This window comes from Lissotriton helveticus, chromosome 5_1 (genome assembly GCF_964261635.1).
Source record: "Lissotriton helveticus chromosome 5_1, aLisHel1.1, whole genome shotgun sequence".
Classification (NCBI taxonomy): Eukaryota; Metazoa; Chordata; class Amphibia; order Caudata; family Salamandridae; genus Lissotriton; species Lissotriton helveticus.
In genome coordinates this window covers 1,737,583,235-1,737,606,062 of record NC_136065.1, presented here as the reverse complement: position 1 = coordinate 1,737,606,062, position 22,828 = coordinate 1,737,583,235, and the positions used below count along the sequence as shown (strand labels likewise).

General features: G+C 43.7%; 1 protein-coding gene across 1 annotated transcript in view; it reads right to left on the bottom strand.

Annotated features, from left to right (window-relative positions):
- The window catches only part of LOC144755781 (uncharacterized), a 548,432-nt gene that overhangs the window by 173,840 nt on the left and 351,764 nt on the right, over positions 1 to 22,828 (bottom strand). The window contains exons 6-7 of the mRNA XM_078645019.1: positions 17,716 to 17,858; positions 9,232 to 9,360 (exon numbers count right to left, since the gene is read on the bottom strand). Coding sequence (XP_078501145.1) covers positions 9,232 to 9,360; positions 17,716 to 17,858 — 272 coding nt within the window. The remainder of the gene's footprint in view (positions 1 to 9,231; positions 9,361 to 17,715; positions 17,859 to 22,828) is intronic.

Here is a 22,828-nt window from a genome sequence, read left to right as displayed (position 1 = left end):
TGTTTCGAAACGAAAGGGTTCAAAGTTGAAGGGCTCGTATTGGTTTGAGTCTTACACCAAAAATGATCAGAAGTAATACTCTCCACCACTGTTCCCACTAAGCTGCGCGCGTGTGCGCGCGGCCACGATGGTCACCCGGAGCACGCAGTGTCCAGGAGTTAGTGCGCACACCCCTACCAGACTGTTCGCCCTGCTGCTTTTAAAACGTGAGCAGCGCGAAATCCAGGCGGGAGGAAGAGTAAGAGACGCAAAGCCCATTGTGCTAAAAGTGCTTCAGACTTCAGCTTCAGCCCCCCCACCGCCCCTCTCCCCCCTCCCCTCATGTGTGGACACCCCAGGCTGACACAGCTTCACGGTCACCCAAAAGCCGCACCCAAGTACTTCGCAGGTCTTTAAAAGACCATTAGCACATTAATGAGCTTTGTCGTTTTTTCACACCTTCTTAGCCCTTGCATTTCCACACTTCCTACTAGCACAAAGGGAGAAAGCACAAACATGCAAAGAGTCTGATAAATTGCAAGAAGTATCTGGCAGTGAATTAAAGAGGCCGACATTAAATTGCACAGGCAGAGGACTTCAAAGTCAGAGCTTCGGGCACGGCATTCTTCGTGCAACACTAGTTTTCTATGTGACGGCTGTGGCTAAGGTTAGGTACTTATTGTGCTGCTGTGTTTATCTTTTTGTGTGTTTCTCTCTAGGTGTTTTCCCATGTATGCATTTTGTTTGTGTGTATTTGAGGGAATCTATTTGCTTTGCCTGCAACTGTGCGGATCTGTACGTTTGTGACCGTATGTGTGTTCATTGTGTGACAGTTTGTGTTTTTGGTGCAGCATTATATTAGTGCTCTGTGATGAGTGCCACATTGTATGAAATCTAAATAGACCAATCGTCGTCAATATTTACCATTATGTCAAATCAAGGCCACTCGATAAATGAGAGGGAGTGATTGAAGAATATTATGAATCCATACCTCGAAGTCAAAGAAAGCCAGCGTCAGAAATATTCATTTATGTATTCACGGAGCACATGTTTACCCCAGGCTATGTTGTAGCTGAAGAACACATGTTCACTGCTATACAACTCAATTGTTCTTATTAACGACCTCATGTGCGGATGAGTGAACATGCCAGGAATTGAACCTCTGGTCAGGGAGTCAAACACACACCTCTATGGTGAATGCATAAATCCACTGAGATTTCAAACCTGGCCAAGAGGCTGTTACAGGATACATTCCATTCAAGCCTGAATTAAGATTATTATTTTATGACTCTTCTGTTAAGTGAAGTATCCAACAAGCTTTATTGAACTGGTCATAAAAATGAACAGGCGAGAGCCAGGCAGGTCGGCTTCCACTCCAGGACACCGCTAAAGACTCAATGTCCTGGACTGGAACACAGTGTGGAATGCAAACGTGCATTCCGTGACACGCTCCCTGCCACACTGTGGTACATAAAATGATACATAACACATCCCCCCTCTGTACAACACAAAGAAGAGTAAATAAATTAAAGAAAATATGGAACTTAAAACAATAACATAAAGAAAGAATAATCACATTACATTTTCCTTCAACCATCACGGAAGAACCCTTTTTCTTTTTCCTCAGTCACCAACAACCTTATCCACAACAACTGGTTCTATCCTACTTAAATGCACCTCCTCATTCATTCCAGATTGCACCTCCTCCGAAGCAACTGCTGCTTCCAAAAAACATTGGCTCCCCACCACTCTCTCATCAACAACCTCCTTTTCTTTTCTTTTCTGTATTTCGGGTCTCTTATTTAGGGCGACAGGCACGCTGCTGGGGGGGTAGGCCGTAGCCTTCTGCAGGGGTGCAGGGTTGGGGGTTGGGGGATGGGCTTGTTATTTTGTTCTCTCTTTGTTTCTATGGCCCTTTGTCCCTTTCCTTTTTCAATGTCGTCGTCTTCCATGTCTCCTATAGTGTGGTTCGCCTTGAGGGGTGGGACTAGCTCGCCATGATTGCTCTGTGTTTATCGCATCTATCCTGACTCTTATGCTCCCTCCCCCGTCACTCCCAATATGTGTGCATTACTGGCGTAAAACTTTTTGCTTTTACTTAGCTGTAATAGGGGCGTGTGTGACTGTGCGACATTGATTTTCCCTTTCTTTTTTTGTTATTGCAAAATGAACCGTCTCAGATCCTTATTATTGCATGGTGACTTAAATATATGTTATATCATGGATGCTACTCAGCCTTCGAACTCCGGACTGCTGTATATTTTTGCACTCTATTCCTCTTTGCCCGATCTGAAATAGCGGCCGGCCGGATTGGTTGTAGGCCCATGTTTGTATTTCCGTGCCACATCAATAAAGGTTCTTTAAAAAAACCAACAAAAAAAAAAACAACCTCCTTTTCTGGAATAAGGTCAGAAGCCAGACTAGACTGAGCAGCACTCCGAACAAAGAAATCTTCCACCCACTCTACATCCTTCAACCCATTGGCACGCAAAATTGCTCCTCGCATGACACCACAATTTTGTCCAGATCCCAAGGCAATATTTTTGAGATTCCAAACTCAGCCATCATCCAACCGCACAGCATTACGCAGAAGCTCCACGACTTCTTGTGGTGCTCCAAACTGACTCTCACCCTTAGGAATCTTACCAGCTTTCCTCACTCGAACCCAAACCCATTCACCAACCTTTACTTGCATGTCCTTCACACCATGACTTTTATCATAATAAACCTTGCTTTTATTGTGCACCTCGTTCAATCTATTTTTATCCTCTGCCGCTGACCACTGCTCCACCATACCATCAGAAAGCTAAACAGGAGTGAACTTACATCTGGGTTTCCTACCTCTCATCAGCACAAAAGGAGATAAACCAGTAGAATCATGAGTAGTCACCCTATATGCCCAAATAGCCTTTTGCAACTCCAGTTTACAATCCTTCTGCTTACACATAGATGCCTTTGGATATTTAGTTTCCGTGGGCGATAATGATCTTGATGCAAACAAAATAGTTTTTTCACAACCATCAACACATTTCTGCGATAGAACCGCACCCAAAACCCTCGTCACTAACATCAATCATCAAGTAGCATTCCAAAGTTGGGGACGCAAATTGTTAAGGAACTTGCAGCCTGATTCATCAATCTCCCGTTTTGTGAGCCCCTAATAGCGATTCATAAGGAATCGCTATTAAGGACTTGCAAAACGGGATTCATGTAGGAATTGCTAAATAAATAGCGATTCCTACACAATCCTTATTTGCGATTAGCAAATTGCTAATCGAAAATAAGGAATAACTCCCCATTCATTCCTATCAGCCTTTAGGCCCATAGGAATGAATGGGGAGTTATTCCTTATTTGCGATTAGCAATTTGCTAATCGCAAATAAGGATGCGATTTCAAGGGTGCTAGGGGTGTCCAAAGGACACCCTGTAGCACCCCTGAAATGTAATTTACATTGGTGTTGCGCACACACATGTCCGAAGGACATGTATGTGTGCAACATGCAGCTTAGAAAAATGCATTTAAAAGCATTTTTCTAAGTTTTCGCTATTTACCACGAGGTTTGACCTCGCGGTAAATAGCGGCCCGAAATTGCGAATTCGCAATTTAAAAATGGTTCATGAATTGCATTTAAGGAATCTCAAATAGAGATTCCTTAAATGTAATTCCTCGCAATTTAGCGAATTCGCTATTACCGATTTTTGCATTTGGGATGATGAATCCCAAATGCAAAAATTGCACTCGCAAAAGGCAAGATTCTGAGAATCTTGGCCTTTGCGAGTGCAATTTAGCTTGATGAATCAGGCTGTATGTACTCTGTAATGTCTCCAACAAGCTTTATTGACCAAGTCATAAAAAGGAACAGCCGAGAGCCAGGCAGGTCGGCTTCCTCTCCAAGACACCGCTAAAGACTCAGGGCCAGATGTAGGTAACTTCAATTCACCGACTCATAAATACCGAATTTTACCGATTCGGTATTTATGAATCGGTAAATTTGAAGGTGGGAGATGTAGGTAATTTTTAAATTTGATTTACCGAATCGGTAACATTCGGTATTTACCGATTCGGTAAATACCGAATCGGTATTGCCCATTGATTCCTATGGGCTGTGAAGCCCATAGGAATCAATGGGAAATACCGATTCAGTATTTACCGAATTGGTAAATACCGAATCCTGCATGGGTGCAGGGGGTGTCACTTTGACACCCTCTAGCACCCCAAATACAAGCATGTGTGACATGTGGCACACATACATGCCCTAAGGGCATGTCTGTGTGTCACATGGCACAGGTGTGCATGCACAGATGTGCATGCACACCTGAATTCGGTATTTTACCACACAATAGGATTGTGTGGTAAAATACCGACTCTTAAGGGCCTGTGGCACTCTTAGGAGTGTCACCTACATGTGGATTTACCGAATCGGTAATATTACTGATTCTGTATTTTACATATTCGGTAAATTTACCGTTTCTGTAAAATGATGGCCCCTACATGTCAAACACCAAATACCGGTCGGTAACAGCCGAAATCGGCCGTTACCGACCAGTATTTGCTCTCCTACATCTGGCCCTCAATGTCCTGGACTGGAACACCGTGATGGAATGCAACCATGCATACCATGACACGCTCCCTGCCACCCTCCGGTACATAATATAATACATAACATCCACCCACACACATTCTTATTCACTGACACTCCCACTGATTATCTCAAATCACTTTACTCACCCATTCACTGTTGGGTTTTTATTTATCAAGAGGCTTTACGGAGGACTGCATGCTTTATTTAGTCTCTTTATGTTGCTCTCCGCTACACACTAATCTTCCCTCATTCACCTACTCACTTATTTTCATTCACATACTCACCCACCTGCATTCAACAATTCACTCACACTCACCCAGAAGTTGTTACGATGACTTGCTGTAGGGGACTTGTTTTTTGACTGGTGACAAACTATCTCTGACGGGATCCACACATTACTCTGTAGCTTGCAGGTCTAATTGTAAATATGTTATGTAATTTTGTATATATGTGATCTTGTATAGGTTCCCAACATTCCCCACCCTATGAACAGTCCTTGAGCTGAGGATCTTCAGCAAAATCGTATTTTGATATCACTATTCGAGTCCTGTGCTTTTCTAAACCCAAAGTGTACTCCCCTGTGTAACCAATTCATGTCATTGTGTGTGTATCTAAATTGAAAACCTGCCTTAAGACATTTCATGCGGCACTACATGTGTGGAATTGCACTCTCTTTTAACTTTTTTAAGCAAAGATTTGGAGTGATATTTGGCGCTGCAACCACATATGCAGTCTGGTTCCCGGCGCACATAGCCTCAGTTGCAGTGCACAGAGACCTTATACTGCCGCACACAGAGGAAAAAAAATTAGAGGGAACATTGCTCTCCACCCTTCTCTGCCTCAGTGACTTTTTCTATGGCTCCTTTGGCCAGCAAAGACTTAATTTTCTGGACAAGAGTGGAGGCATGATCTGCTGATGTCTGACTAAACACAGGTGGAAGAGGATGGGGAACGGATGTAAAAGGAAAGACGTAACCATGAAGAACAATCTACAGCACACACTGGTCTGCGATAACTGCATGCCAGCTGGGCAGATACAAACAAATTCTTCCCCCTACCATTCAAGCATGGACATGAGAGGGGAAATCAAAGCACTGTGCCACATCAGCTCTTAAAACATACTTAGCAGTGTCCTCTTAGTCTTGAACGGTTTGAGCAAAAGCGTTTCTAAATTCATCAGGAATAGTTGGCAAAATCGTGTTAGCCATATTCCAAACTACGTGTATATCATCCTAGTTAGATGGTGTCCAGGGACTTCAAAGCCAAACTGGGTGAGGAAAAGACTCATTTCTTGAATGCGTCAATGCTCTTTGACTCCCCTTCAGGCAGCTCAGTAGGGAATGAAAACCTAAACAACAAGGCACTAAGTAATGAGATGATAGCTTGGAAGATTCAGGTCCGCAGGGGCAGGACTATGATGCCTATCCAGTAAGGATTATGAATTAGCAAGCCCAGGTTATAAAATGTCCATCACTTAATTGCATTTTAGTCTCTATTGCTAGTACTTCTGCTGTTCAGCGGTCTACTATTTCAAAAGTAGCACTCTCCTCTATGGACAGCACCGATGGGGACTCCAACTCCGTCTTTGGAGAAGCAACTAGGCTACTGGCATTCTGTACATTTAAATATAGCTCAACATTAGTGTAGAGAGGAGTCAGTAATCAATTATCCACCGCCTCATTATCATCATAATCATCATGCAGGACATTTTACAAGCCTTGACTGGCATCAAAACAAGGTGTCCAGCCTACAGTTGGATTGGAGTCAGGGGAGATGCTGGAATGTGCAAAGAAGACTCAGCAACCACAAGCTGAGTCTAGTGAGTCTGATACAGATAACACCCCAGTCACAGCTCCAGCAACCAACTCCAGATTCAACTGCCACTACACTACCCAGAACTCCTCTTCAAAACACACAAAGGGTTGGAATCCTGGTGGGTTTCAAACGCTAATGCAACTCAAGTATCTATGCTCCTAAAGGCACAATGAGTAAGGATATGGAAGCAACAGACCATACTAAAACAACAACAAAATAGAGAGTGCCAAAAATGAACATCCCCAAAAGACTGCAAACAAATGAATACACAACAAACCCATCTCAGAACACCATATAAAAATGATATGCTAAAACATAACACAGATAACATTGCCCTTCAACTGTACAGTACAATTTAAATGACATAGCCTACCATCCTCAACCTTTACGGCATTGTGAAATAGTTTAGGGACCACAAAAAGAACCAAGAAACTTGGATTTACCTTTTGCAGCACATGAAAGACTTGCAATCTTCTCTTCCCAGAGTGATCCTCAGCAAGTTGCAAACTTCTAGGATGATGTCCCATCACTGCTTGTGAAGCTCTGAGCACTGAGTGAAAGTTCCATCTACATCTAACACTTTCTTTCCAGGCACGAGTTCTCCATTCCAGGCTTCGGCCCTGGAACTGGTTCTTGGAAGTTCCACCATTTTATCAGATATAGCCTTTGTCTTACAGATGTTAACAGGATGGAGTTGTAAGTTAGGGAGGCTCTCTCCCATAGCAAATACTGGCAGAATGTAAGGTGTAGCCTTCACATTCATCCACCTATTGGTCACTACACTACCCACCTCTGGGGGTAATGTGGTAACGGATAGGTGGGCACTGGCTGAAGAGGTCAGCCCTATGTTACAAAAGAGAGAGTCCTCTGACTCCAGTCCTAACACCTCCAATCTAAACTATAGCCAGACTTCCAGTTTGGAACAAAAAGTCATTCCTCAGCAGCCCACAATATGATATGATATGGAGGGGCGCTCACATATTGTGCACTGAAATTCAGATGCTGTTGACATTGAGACATTCTCAGACTTCAGTGCATGTGGCTTTGGCTGTGCATTGTTTCTATGTACATCCTTCACATGAGGCTTCTGGAAGTGCATAGACTGGCCTCAAAGTGTAACAATAACGGTGTTTCGCTAGAAGGAAATTGACTCTACAAACTGCCCAACAACAAACACTACGATTTGTTTTTTTAATGGAATCAATAACAGCATGAAGAAGCAATATGTACTTTGTTTGCTTAATTTGGTATGACAAGCACAATAACACTTTAATTAGTCAATCTTCCCCTTGCCCTGCAGACTTTTGTGGGCAGGGACTAAAAGGGACCTTTACCTCCAAATGTAAGGACAACAGCAGTGCAGCTGTTAGCTGGCCCAGCCATCTTCCAGCCTCAAAAAATGGCTAGAAAAGGAGGACTTGGACAAATGACAGCTGCCCTAGGGCCGTATACCAGCAAGTGCAGGGTGCAACAGGTGCCTACATCCGCTACTTGCACTCCCAGGGCTTTAGTATTATGAGAGGAGTCACAGATGCTTGTGTAGACCCTCTATAATGTAGAACACAATAATGTTATCACATAGGGGCGCTCCTTCATTTGAATAGGGGCATGGCCCCAAGCAAAACCAGAAACCTTTGCTTTTGCACCAGTGCCATCTTACATGTGAGAGGAGAGGCACAGGAGCTGTTGGTAGATGCACTGACTGTGCGCCAGGTAGAAGTATGCCCTTCGGTGATGCCCCTCGGAAGGGAAGAAAGGGTATCCCAGGGATCCCATGCATACCCTGTAGGCATGTGGCGTGAATCACTGCGCCCACCTGCAGGGGATCTCTGCCCAGATTTCAAATGAAGCCTGATGCCATCTTCACCGCCAAAGACAGCTCAGCAGCTTAAAACAGTTTTTTTTTTGTTTTTTTGACGACGGAGTTTGCCTAAGTGAAGTCCAATGTTTTACATTCAAAAGCACTTGTTAGAAACATCTTAGGTCTCTGAAAATACATACAGCGAGCAACAGTAAATTTGTAACAATTTTGCAGTTAAGCTATTCATCAGCTAAGGTATGTATATAACACAATGTTATTACTGCCCCATCACCATCAGTGGAGCCTTGTATGGAAGGTGGCTAATCAAGGTGTATTTATTTCACGCACCTTTTTTGACAAAAATGTTTTCTAAATATGTTTATGGACAGCATTCATCGATTTTATAAGGCTAAATCTTAATTTTGCTCTTACTGCGTTTTAGCAACAATCTACAATTTCTTATAAATTATATAATTATTTATAAAGGTATCTTAAAATGAAAATGATTTACCTTGATTCTTGTAGTTGCATAAAATGGCAATCCATTTGAAGCAGGCCTGAGTACATGGCCCATTTAGTGAAGTCCAAACCTACATGGAGCACCGTTGCTAGCACCTTAGTTATCATAGATGGCTGATGACATGCCAGCATTGGTCTACGGAGGGTTGATAGAGAAGTATCTTTTTTTGGACCCTCCGCAACTACGTCCACCCCGCTGGCCAATGTTTTGGCAAACTAATTCAGCGTGGGATAAACAAAGGTTGTGGAATATTAAAATGAGTGTGCCAAAAAGAGCCAAGGTTCCCGACTGTCAAACTCTGCGTTCCATTTTGCATAACATGCCTTAAAAATAATTTATGATTTTATTAACTTTTTTTGCTACTTTAGTTTATATATTTAAAGTTCTATTCGATAGTCCCCATTTATTCTCTCCTACAAAAAAAATCCTTCCTATTGGTAAGCCAGGGCAGGAGAAACATGCAGGATATAGTTTTCCACTCAGCAAACATTTAAACAATTTGTGGCTAAGCATTCAACTCCTTGAAGCTTTACCTGTACAACTGCGCTCTGAAGGAAAGGGTTTAAATAAGCCTTCTTTACAATTGCAAGAAAAGGTTCCATTTTTCGATTGGCAGACGGTAGTTGAGGCGTCGCACATGTTTATTGAGCAGAGATCTTGTTCTAGAAAGTAAATAAACAAAGAGATGTATAGATGGCATTTAAATCCGTGATTGCGTCTAGGCAGTAAATTAACATTCACTCTTTAAAGTACAAGAACACTGATCAAACCATCATACAGTGCTTGGTTTCCATTCGCCTACTTTTATAGTTACACAAAGAGTGATACAAACGAGTAATTTGCCTGAAATATTATTACTTAAAAAAGATTTAGCTCTGCTGTTCATTCTAATTTTAGGTCCTGACAGTCTGTCTGTCTGGCTGTCAACATGCCTAGCTATCTGACTGTTTGTCTATCTACCTGTCAACCTGCCTTTCTGTGTTTCTATCTACCTGCCTGTGAGTATCTATCTCTCTACCTTCCAACCTATCTATCTATTTACAAAAGCAATATTAAACTGCATTAACAAACAGAAGGCAACCAACAGCAGATCAAATGGCTTTTTTATAAGTCTGTTGTTATTCAACATCTTTTGATCTTGCAAAAAAAATATTTGTTTAACATAGTTATAGGGCTTTTCAACCAGACGTCATCCATTAGCCTGTAGTGTCATTCATATTTTCCTTCCACCCACTCCAGCTCGCATCTGGAGGCAATGAGTCAGTCCCCTTCAGCCATTGACTAACTTCACTGTTGGCACTCCAGAAGGGATTTACAGCACCTTCAGAAGGAGACAGAAACTGAGAACGCTGGATGTACCCTGTGAGCAACATGAAAAGCCGGTAGAAAGTGTCCTGCTTTCTCATCAAACTCTAAACACAAAGGCAACATCAAAGTAACAAAGTAAAGAAATACTAACCTTAGCACTTAAGGGAACTACCTTGTGTGCAGATGTGCTTCTTGTGAAATAGCAAAGTGCAGTCACTGAAAGTGAAGTTATCAAGTAGCTGAAGTGGCCTTGCATCATGCTGTATGCTGAACTGGGCAGAAGCAAAGCATGAACGACAAACCAAGAGACTAATTTGGTGCCACAAAATACTATAATTATTAGACCCCCCGGATTTTACACCCTTGGATGGTAAATCTTTCAGCAAAAAAAGCTGAATTTGCGAGCCCAAACACCAAAATAAGCATTTTTGCAGCAGGCAGAACAAAATCTTCACTGGCAAAGACGTAAAAGTTATCTACCTAACGAGAGGGCATTGGTAGCCACAAAAACTCAAACTTCCCATGCTCTGAGGCTTTCCCACAAAATCCAACAGCTTCAGCGAGACATTGTCCAGTGGCTATCCGATTTCAAGAGGACTTTGGGAGATAAAGCCTCATATTTGACCTGCTGGAGGATTCAGACTTCCTTGTCAGATACTGAGGGAAATTCTTTGCCTGGGTCAAACCTGCTTGGTGCCTCTGACCCACGCTCTATCACGGTTGGCATAAAATCATACCCTAGGTCATGGTCAAGCATGAACAGTGACTTCTGATTGATGTTTTACATTTTCTTGGCACTTTTGCCCTAAAACTTTAAAAAAAATCCCCTTAACCTGTTTTGATGAGCCCTCTGTCATTTGGTTCATTAACTATTTCTCTATGTTTAAAAATAGGTTTTAATATTTTATTGTGTTGTGCACTTTATTTCAAAATTGTTGCATGCAAACGGCAAGGCAGTAAAAAGTAATTTTGTTGTACTAAATGTGTGAATTGTGCGTATTAGTACAATTCTAAATAACATGAGTAATTGGACCACATGTATTTTTACTGTCCCACACACGCGCGCACACACCCCCACCTACCCACCCACCACCACCAACATCAACACCCCCTCAACCGCCCCATGTTAGTGAAAATAATAGGACCAAAATCATGTAGCATTTACAGTAACTATACTATTAAACACTAGGGGCCATATGTAGGTAGCCCAATACCGGTCGGTAACGGCCGAAATTACCGAATTTCGGCCGTTACTGAACGGTATTTAGGGTTTGAGATGTAGGAGGCAGGTCTAAGGTTTCGGTAATTACCGATTCCTTAAGGAATTGGTAAAATACCGATTCCTTATTTGAAGGAATCTGTAAATACCGAATCCAAAAAGCTATGTAGGAGGCACTCAAGTGAGTGCCTTCTTGCATTCAGGATTCGTTATTTACCACACTCAACAATGGTCATTCAATTTCAATCTTTATTCGGTTAAAAACCTTATAAGATACAATACATTTAAAAAGATACAAACAAATGCAAAGTCACAGTTAGATTTGAGGACAGATAGCAGCACGTGATTCTTGTAACAGGAAAAAAAGTATATACATGTCTCAAAGATGTTTTTGAAATGGAAGACAATTCATTGCAGTCGGCTTGTCTCATCTAGCGGGATCACTTACTAAATATAAAAACAATGGAATAATTACAGTTTAAAAGAAGCACCAGGATCACTAAAAACAAGCAGTACTTTAACATGTAATGCAAAACCAGTTCTATTTTCCTCTGTACTTAACTTGCGGATACTATTCTAGCCAGCAATAATCCATGTGAGGGTAAATAGGATTAGGTTTTAAAACCTTTTCTCTTTCTAATCAGGGCTACACATAAGAGGAAACGGCTCAAGCTAAACACTATTGGTTGTGAGGTATCACCCTTGAATACTCTAAGCCCAACCTCAACTTGGCGAAAGCCTAACAGTTTGCATATAGGCTTTAACAATTTTTTCCTTGCGCTAGAATAAGCAGGGCATATAAATAATACATGGGATTCATCCTCTTTCAACCCCATTTCACAGAACTCACATAAATTGGAGTCAATATTCCCGTTTGCACTCTTATTACAATGCCATTTGGCTGTCATGACCCTCGTTTGTAAAATGCCATACCTGAATTTTAGATATAGACTCTTGGCAAACGGGGGATACATTTCATCCATAAAGGGCTCCAATTGCATAGTCATTTTTATTTCAAAAAATTTTGAGGTCAAAGTTCCTATGTTGGGTTTGGTTAACACTGAATTATTTATAAATTCCCAATACCTTTGTTTCAGGAGTTTTTTTGAAGAATTGGTTAGCGATTCAGGGTCAAACCAAAAATTACTCAGGCCCAATTTCCCAAACCATTTTTCGATATACACTAACCATGGCAAGTAGGTAGTATTTTTTATGGCCATTATCTCCCTCAATGCTTCTCTATAATCCACCAGCTCCTCTGTGGACCACAAACGAACCCAATAGAGAAGCGGGCGAAGGGAGGCATAGTCATCAGTGCGTCGGAAATTTAGGTCCCACAATGCGGGAGTCAATGGTGTGGAGCCCGGTACACCTAAGAGCTGTCTAACGAAGGAGTTCTCGCGTACTAGAAAAGTATCCTTCAATGCATAACCCCAAAGGTCCGCCCCGTAGAGACAAGATGATTGTGCTTTGCCTTTGAACAGTTCAATGGCCGGAGAGACAGCTTTAAAATGACTGTTCCTATATTTTTTTACAATTGGAAACTGATTTTGGGTCAGCCTCAATTTAGCATTTTCGAGTTGTGTTTTCCATGTTAATTTACTATCTAAAATGATACCAAGGTATTTAAAATTGGGGACTTCTTCAATAATTTCATCATTTATTTTAAAAACCTTGTTAAAACCCTTATGGGGATTAATTGTCATGACCTTTGTTTTTGAGGAATTAATTTCCAATTTCCTGTCATGGCAATACAAATTAAATTTATTTAAAAGATTCTGAAGTCCTCTAGGTGTCTGAGAGATTAAAATCGTGTCATCTGCAAATAACAATGCCGGAACGGCTTCACCACACAATTTGGGAGAGTCATGCTCGCAGCCCAAAAGGGTGTCAGGGATATCGTTAACATAAAGGGAGAATAGGGTAGGTGCCAGAACGCACCCTTGCCTAACCCCTTTAGATATATTTATTTTCCCACTAAGCTCCCCATTTGGTCCCCATCTGACTTGTGCATAGTTGTTCTCATGCAGTCTAATTAATAGCTGTAGAATGTTTCCGAGGACGCCCATGTTATTTAGTGTCCTCCATAGGTCTGCCCTAGGGACCATATCAAAGGCTGCTTTCAGGTCGACGAAGGCCACATATATGTGGGAGCTCCTTATCATAGTGTATTTCCAGACTAAACATAAAAATCTAAAAACCTGGTCCACTGTGCTTATTTTAGATCTAAAACCAGCCTGGTACCTCGTAAAAATGGAGTGATCATCGATCCATGAGGCAAGTCGGCTAAGAACTTGACGGGCGAAGATTTTTTGCAACACGTCAATCAAGCTGATAGGACGATAGTGTTCAGGGTTCGACCTATCACCTTTTTTGAATAGTGTTACAATCTCCGCCCCCTTCCATGTTTCAGGGACAAGGGCACCACTAGCAATTTCGTTGGATAGTAGATTAATGTAGGGAGCCCAGATATAGTCCTCGTGCTTCCAGAGGTCCCCTGGTATTCTATCCGGTCCGGGGGCCTTTCCTGGCTTAACAGCTTTAATTGCTGAAATCGTTTCATTCAGAGTGAATACAAGAGGGGGTTCTTGTAGTGCCATCTCTAAAGACGTATTGGTCTGGTCTTCGCTATCACCTGAATCGGCACTAGCATATAGTAGTGAAAAATGCCTAACCCAAGTACTCTCTTCGAGAAATCTATCTTTAGTGTCTATTTCCCCTTTGGTGCCACTGGCAATAAGGCTCCAGAAGGAGGTCTGGTCCTTGCGCTTACAAGCATCTAACAGGTCAGACCATACCCTCTCGTCCCATTCTTTTTTGGCCAAAAGTAGACATCTTTTGTACTGGGCTCTTTTGGTTTTAACATTATCTGATATGTTTCCCCTGACTGCAGTAATTAGCTCCGTTTTGGCTCTCCGGCATTCTTGGTTATACCAAGAATTACCCGTTGTTTTACATTTGTGGGAGGTGTTTGATCTTTTTACCACTCTAGTCAAGATCTCACTAAGCTGGCCAATTAAATGGTCATGGGATTCTATCAAGCAAGGGTTATGGTTTCCAGACCTATTCTCCGTCAAGGGGGACATGTGTCTGACAAAGACATGGTAGATCTGGCTAACAATGTTTGCATTTCCTAGGACTGCTGGCCATTTTAGGGACCTGCGATTGTTTGCTTCTAGAGGCCCTTGTGGTAGGAAATTTTGTCTGACTTTCTTATTGATAGAATTGGTAAACAGGTTCTGCATAGAAAGAGTCAAAGGGTAATGGTCACTCTCCATGCGAACATCCACCTTCAGGTCCACTACCCTAGGCCATAGGTGTTTAGAAATCATGAGGTAATCTAAATGGCTAGAGCAATCCCCTCTAATAAATGTTGGATTACTAGGGCAGTCTGAAGGCAGTCGCCCATTACATGCACGCAGCCCATGCTCAAATGTTAAGCTCAGTAATTGTAGGGCACTCACAGTGCAGGCTACTTTATATGTAGTGTCAACCAAGGGTATATTATTGGCGCTATCCTCGTCTTTATAGATGTCTTCGAGACCTAGTATCGGCTCGAAACTTCTATTAAGGTCGCCACCTACAATTACCGTTGCATTCTGGTCTAACCCTGCCATGATGTTACCTAGGTGGGTTATGACTGGCGATTCTTTGCGTGCTTGATGGGGTCTGTTATAGACATTGATCACATAGATGATCTGTCCCTTAGGCTTCCTTAGTTCGATCATCAGGAGGTCAGGGTTGTTACTTTCTATCTGCTTGTAGCTTGTCCCCCCTGTAATTTTTACCCAAATTGTTAAACCACCAGATGGTCTACCTCCATTAGTATTTATTGCAGGAATAAAAAAAGACCTATAATCAACCTTAAAGTGATTCTCTAACCCCCAGGTTCCCTGGAACAGGATGAGATCCCCGTTATCAAGATATTGATGCCAATCTGGATCGGATAGATTTTTTCTCAGCCCTGCAATATTCCAACAAATTATTTTGTCTATTTCTAGGATTTCATGGTTTGCCTGTACATGGGGTTGTCTGATAATCTCAGGGGAATCACTATCCAATGTTCGAATCACGTCATTTTGTATAGTGGAACGGTCGGATATCGATTCTCCCGTGCAAACCAATGCATTTTTGTTGGGCTCAGCTTCGGGGTTATGCCTAGTAGTTGTATCCCCTTCTTCAATAGAATGTCCACAGACCATGAGTCAATCGCAGTCGTTAAGGCCAGCCAAAACCCCAAACCTATTGGCGGTACTAACTCCACAGTTGTATGACGGAGCTACAAACCCCCATCCATTTATAGCTGGGTTCCATCTGGACACTGGGGTATTAGGGTAAGGCAAGTTCAGCTGGTCACCTAGCCATCCTCCTACGTAATTGTCATTTCGTGTTGGCGCATACATATTAACATGATTGTACAAACCCCGTCTGTTCACCATGTTCCAATTTGGCCCTTGGGTAGTCAAACAGGGCGTTTTTTGATGGTCGCCTAGCCATGCACCAACCCTATTGCTGGAATCCATATGCATCTGTCCCCCACCCCATCTTTTGTTTCTTGCCATCCATGGTGACTTCAGAGCATTTTGTTTTGATACTTTTTTCAAATCGTTATAGAAGAATTCCAATGTAAGGGGGATTATGGTGCCACTTCTTCGTTGGGGTGGTAGAATGTTCGGCAAAATATTCAAAAGCGTGGCTGAATTATGGAAATTTAGCACAACACAGTCTCCCTTCCATTTTTTGGAATTGTTCCCAATCCAACTATCTCTCCTTGCCGTTTTGACTTCATCAGCTAACTGCTGTTGTCACCCCTGTGCCATCCTCATGTTGTTGGAGAGCCAATGTAATGCCTTGCTTGTTAGAGATGAAGTTGATTCTGTGTGGTCAGGTGATAGAGTGGGGACATTTGCTAATACTAAAATCAGAGGCGCAGCTTCTAGTGCAAATTGTGAAGAATCACTCTCAAGGCTATAGGGGGCTAGTGCAAGCGGTGGGTCTATAGGTACCTCTTTTTCTGGTTCTTGGATGGTAGGACCATTTTGTGGATTCTCAGGGGGAGTAGTCTCTATTGGAGGTGCGTCTGATTCTATCCCACCCATATTGTGTATCTCTTGGCAGACCAGCTGTTTTGTAACACTCTTTGAGACAATACCTATTGCGTCAGCTAATGTGTCTTGAGTACCTCCCAATTGTTTTATTACTGCAGTAAGTTTATCAATTTTGCTGATCAGAGGCTTGATAAGTGTCTGAATTTTTACCTCTAACAGCTCTGAAATTTTGGACAGTAGAGCTTCATCCAGTAGCTCCCTAGTATTTTCCTCATACTCCCGGCATTTATTTTTAGGTTTTGGTGATGGGGTAGGTTTATTCTTCCCTGGCCTTCCCCCCCCCGCGATTTTTTTGCATTTTTCGGCACGCTCTAACTACCCTAGTTGCCCTCTTTACAGACGGTGCTTCTTCCATCACATTGTCAGTATGTATGTCCACATCAGTGTCCGTGTGAATCTCCATGTCGGCCCCATTAGTACCACTTATGTCCATACTTGCATTGCCTGTAGAGTCAGTTTCACCAGTAAAGATAATAGCGTCTTGTTGTATAGCATCGATTGTTTGTGGGGTAGCAGAGGGGCTCATAGCGGGGAGGGTAGGAGACTGGTATAGGCCCAATGATTGTCTACGATCACTATTTATCTTGCTTACCACCTGGACGAGATAGCTGTCCATGGTGTTCTTAGGTCTATCCGGTGCCTTCGGAATGTTCTTTTTAGACATGATTGTGAAGCAATTAGATTCTTTCTTATGTCTGTAGAAAGGTAAAAGTAAAAGGACACTTGAAATAAGAAGATCTTACTTCGATAGCAGAACTGGTGGCGATTTTGTCTTCTTCCTTTTTAGGTGCTGTATTGCAGATGTGTAGACTTTTCTGGGCACATTCCATGCAAAGCCAGGCCGTAATAGATGTTAAGGGGGTGGCCTAGCCTCCTCTGGCCTCTGAGGGCCACAGAGGGCCCGCCCTTTGCCCGGGCTTCGCCCCGGGCGCTCCCGCGACGCGGGGGTGACGCGCTCTTATGCGCCGCCTGGCGCGATGTCAGCGCCGTCTTCCGCTGCGGAGCAGGCCGGGAAACGTAGTCCTGTGCCCCCCTCCGCTCGGCGGCCGCTTCAGGATGATAAGTGCGGCTGCGGGAGTGGGACCAAGTACCAACAGGCTCCGGGCTCCAGGAAACAAGATCTGCAGCGTTGGCGAGGTAGGCTCTCGCTGTCTAGGGGTCCTGATTCCTTGGGGAGAGTCTTTGGGTATAAACAGCATCACTCACTGTACATTAGACAGCCCCCTGTGCCTATACTATATGCAACATTATAAACAAAAAAAGTACATAACTTCCCACATCTAGAGTAAGCACGCATTTACATTCATTGATGGATTTGGCAGTCTACTTTGTGACGCGTTACAAGGATAATTATTAGTGAGTGACAAAACCTTCGAACATACCACTATAGCTATCCGCTTTACTCAGGGGCCAACAATCAACGCATTGATCAATATATGTTTGAAATGCCTTTTTGATGTCTGTGCTTGTCACGTCCGTAGAATGCTGGAAAATATTCTCTATTGCAGCAATGACGCTCCCTTCCCTGAAAAAGACAAGAAATGTCTTCAAATATACTGTCTTCATACTCAGGGAAAAAGAACAAGTGAAAACAACAAGCAACAGATAAAAAAAGCATAATAGCCGATTAACCTCTTGTGTGAACCGGTGGCGCCGTTCACTGGCGTAGTGATGGCGGAGCGTTCACCTGCGGGCATCCCAAACGCTAAGACACAATCTGCACGTGCCCGTTTCAATGGTGGCGTCGGTCTTTCTATTCATCGTCCTTTATTCTCCTTCATGAATTTAGCCTGTATCCTCCTTGAAATCTTGCACCCCTCAAAATAAGAATTTGCCTATTTCAAGACTCTACTGTTTGTTGCATTTCAGCTCTGTCCTTACTTTTCTTTTTAGTTTGTCTCTGGACCTTCATTTCATTGTTATCAGTCACATCACACGGTTCTAACCATCTCATGTCAGCTTTTACCTAAACTATAAAGACCATATGTGGGTTTGGATCAGATTTTATCAAAGATCAAAACCCCCTCTGCAGTATTCTCTGATCTCTTTGCATAATGTATACTTCAGTCCTAAAAATGTGGTGAAATAATTAGCCGCTGTCAAAGCCATTAATGTTTGACCAAAAAGACCTGTAAACAAACCACGTACCAAAGAGCCAACAAAACAGGTGTGTCTCGTCTGGCAAGTATATTGTCAACAACTCAAGATGTATTCGTTCAGGTAAAGAACAAAGCCACGCACATCGGCTGCACTCACCTCTATTGACAAAATTGTTCATGTGCTAGACCTGGCTCGTAGGCCTTTAAAAGAATATTTGTAATTTTGGCTCTCCTTCAACTGTGAATGCATCTGTCATGCTGACCATTGAACAACGGTTTAGTTTAGTTTATTTAAATAATTGTGAGGTTACTTAAAACAATTGCGATAAGAGTTATACGATATAAATACACATTTACATAGTAAAATAAGATGAATATTTCTAAAAATAGAATCTTTAAAATTCAATTTAAAATGTATCAAATGGTAAAAAGCGAGTGGAAGCCACAGCTTTAAGGCTGGAAGTGCTACTGTACAAGACAGTTGTTGATCAGGTGCGATAATGTCACTTAAAAGGAGAAACTGATAGTAGATTAAACTCAGAAGCGTTACAGTTCATTAGTTTTCTTTAAGGGGATTTAGTTCAAAAGTGGACAGGTCTGCCCCTGATAATGCCTTGGAAAATAATATGTTGTTCCTAAAAGATGATATGGCAATTAAGTAGTAAATTATATTGGCTGCACTGAACAGATTACGTTTTCTGTAATCTTTGCTCCACCTTTAACAAAAATTCGACAAAACGGTAATTTAACTGGGGATCACCCGGATCGAAACAGGCTAGAATTGCCTGTCTTCTTGTTCGAATTCCTCTTTGGTTAAAAGCCTTAATTAATAATTGCTTTCTTTCTGCCTGTACAATGTTACAGGAACAAACCAAATGCAGCAAATCTTCCATATGCTCTTTACGGTAGTAGCCCCAGATGGTACTTTAAGAACTGCTGCTTGATAAAAGCTGTGTAACATGTGGCAAAATAATCGTGAGGGGCAATAGTCTTATAATTATTTAATGTCATCCACCCGTGTGCCCTTTTTGCTAATATGGCTTTATGGCTTTATCCTCTATGACAGATTGAATTTTAAGTGACTTTTTAACGAAACGCTTAAAGGCCTGTTGGTAATTGGAGTGGTACAGAGTCTTGCAGGTACGCTTCTGCTGGTGATGCGTTGCAATGCTGTAGTTCGTCCCATAACATTTGATTCAGTGAATTGGGTTTGGCTTTCCTGATCTTATTCCAGCGTATTATATATTCACCACGTCTAGCAAGAGACTGCTTGAGCAACCTAAATTCTAACCTTATCTGTGTCAGGGAGGTGTACCTTGGCAGAGAGAATATAATCCTGCCCTCTTAATCCCTCACTTCCGTATGAAAGTAAAAAAAAAAAATCAAGAAGTAGAAATATAAGAAATCAGCCACAAGTAACCCCTCTGAAAATGAACCGAAGAAAAGACACATTTCAAGGACCTTGGCACACCACTTCATAAAGGGTCAGCTGTTCGGTGCCAAGAGACGTCTCCGCCTAATCGCAGGTGAGCAACCTGTAAAGTCTGTGAATGGGCCCTAGGCCCTCATGCATTACATTACACAACCCTACCCTGCGCTGCCTGTCTCATGTGTGAGGATGCACTCAGTCTGCATTGCCGTTGTTGGGTAGTGCGGAAATGTGATCCTCCTGCTGCGATGTCATCCTTGCTCTGATGATGTGACAGAATCTCCTTTGGTGTTAGCAGAGAGCGCGTCCTACGTCACACGTCATGACCATCCAGCTTTCCCCTGTGTTGCCCTGGTTACCAGCATCAGGCTGGAGAAGAGAGTCAGCACGTTGTGTTGTGTGCGTCTCTTGCTTCCCTGGAAGTCATGGCTACGAGAATGTCAGTTTACTGAGACGCCGCACGTTCCATGAAGACTCCATAAGAGTCACTTCTTAATTAAAGAATCTGGTGAGCCAACAAACTATTGAACTCAATGCCGACCCGGAGCAAGCGCAAATGAAAAGGGGGGGGCCCTTGGCCCCCCCGCCCGCATGGCGGCGCGGCGACCGCCTCCCCCCCTTAGTGCCTCTCGGTGGTGGGGCGGGCCCTCGTGGGCCCGGCCCACCACCGATTGGCCGGCGGCCTCCCTGACCCGGATACCAGGGTAGGATGTCCGGGTCAGGGGGGGTGTGCTGCTGGAGGGGCTGGGCAGGGGGCGTCGACCCCCGCCCGACCCCTTGGGAATAAAGAGGCGGGGAGCGCCCGGGAGACCCCCTTGTCCCTGGACGCTCCCCCACAGCGTGTTGTGCCCCGCGCTCGGGGCTTCTTTGTTTTGTTAAATTTTCTCGATTTGTTTTGCAGGCTTCACGATCCGGGAGCTGGTTCCAGGGCTGCCGAGTTACACGCGCTTCGTGGCAGCATCGCGAGCGGAGTTCTCGATTTGTTTTGCAGGCTTCACGATCCGGGAGCTGGTTCCGGGGCTGCCGCGCTTCGTGGCAGCATCGCGAGCGGAGTCCATCCGAGGCACCGCGCTGGAGCTGAGGTCGCCGTGACACGGAGCGGCTGGGGAGCGGGTCGGAGAGCAATTTATTAGTCGGTCCGAGAAGAGGTATTTTGCGGGGGTGGGCGCCGCATCGGGGACCTGTGAGCCAGCCGGTAGTTTAGTTTAGAAGAGACCGGCGCTTGGGTACACACGCGGACCCGGGCGGTATCGGCGGTGTAACAATTCCTTTGTTTTGGGCAGTACGAGGGATTTCCCGCCTTCACAGCGGCGCGGGAAGGATTACCCCATTTGCGCTTTGTTTTTCTCCGCGCTCAGTGTCACAATCGGGCTGGGTTTGGTGCAGTTTACACGGGGAGGAAGCGAAGCAGGGTCGACCAGGGCAGGACCTGGATGGGAGACCCTTAATGAAAGTGGGCAATTTTTTTTGTAAATCTGTGAATCGACATTACAAAGAAGGGGTTATTTGTTGTATCATAACTGTTCTTGACTTAAGTGAGTGTTATTGTGTAATTTGATGATCCAACGAATTTGGGGGCATATTACCAACCAATAGAGATCATTTTTGTCTCTAACTTGTTTAGAGACAAAAATTATCGCCGCACATCGGCGATTTTTATCGCAGATAAACCTTGCTATTAGCAAGGTTTATCGCAAATGCGATAAAAAACGGCCGCAATGCATGAATATCGCTGAAAAGTCAGCGATATTCATGCATTATCGAGCAAATGCTCTTAGCCATGTTATCCACCTCCCATTGGTTAACATGGCTAAGAACTGCTCAGGGCAGGTGTTAGCTTTTGGAGATATTCGCGCTTAGCGCGAATATCTCCAAAAGTTGGTAATAGGAGATAGCGATGTTAGCGACTGTTTCCAGTCGCTAACATCTTGGCACGCCCACTTTGCATGTCATTAGTGATAAATATCACTGACATGCAAAGCGGGGCCCAAGATGGTTGCTATCTCCTATTAGCTGTCGCTAACTGGTGTTAGCGACAGCTTGGTAATAGGGAGATAATTTTATCTCCGCTTTCTTGGCTTTTAAAGCCAAAAAAGCGGAGATAAACCCCCTTGATAATATGCCCCTTGGTGTTTTTGAAATCACAAAAAAGTTAACAGGTGGGGTTCAAGCCTCCAATAATTTCAATCTTGGTGTTCATAAATCTGCTCCTGCCTTATATTGCACGGTATTGATACAATCTTCTATTCCAGGCATTTAACGACATTATTGGTGCAATTCGCTCACAGAAGGGGACATAAGACGTCGTTGCTGATCCAATACCGGCTGGGTGCACGCAGGATTTAGCGGTAAGAGGAGAGCGGGGGGCTAGCATCTCATTGCTCCTGGTAGCCGCCGGGTGGGTCTACACTAGGTTTACTCACCCCTGACATAACCGGACAAGCCGGTGGTGTTGCGGTTGCCGTTGCATGGTGCTGAAAGCCCCCTGGAGATCCTCCATCTGGTAAAGGTACACAAGTTTGCCCAGTTGTGACACTAGGAGAGTAGGCAGCTGTTTTTGTTTTTAACATGCCAGGATTGCGGGGTGGTAAAGGAGGGTCCAAGATGGAGGTTATGATGCGGGCCATGATGCGGGAAATGGGCGAAATTAATAAACGGCTGGGGAAGGTTGATGAATTGGAGGCCCGGATTAATGAGAGGTTTGATGATTCTCCTGGCCCATCGGGTAGGCCTATTCGCCAGAGGGCGGCACCATTGCCAAGGGGGGATTTTGTTACCCCGCCTAAGAAGTCTAAGCCCAAGAAACCCAGGTATACTGCCCCTGCCTCTGGGCCGGTTGTTCCGGTACCTATCACACCTTTAGCGGTCGTCCCAGCCCCTATTACACCAACGCCTGTAATTCCAGCTACCGCGGCACCGGCTCCTGCCATACCGCCGGGGCCCCGACCTGCGGGGCCTGCCCCCTCA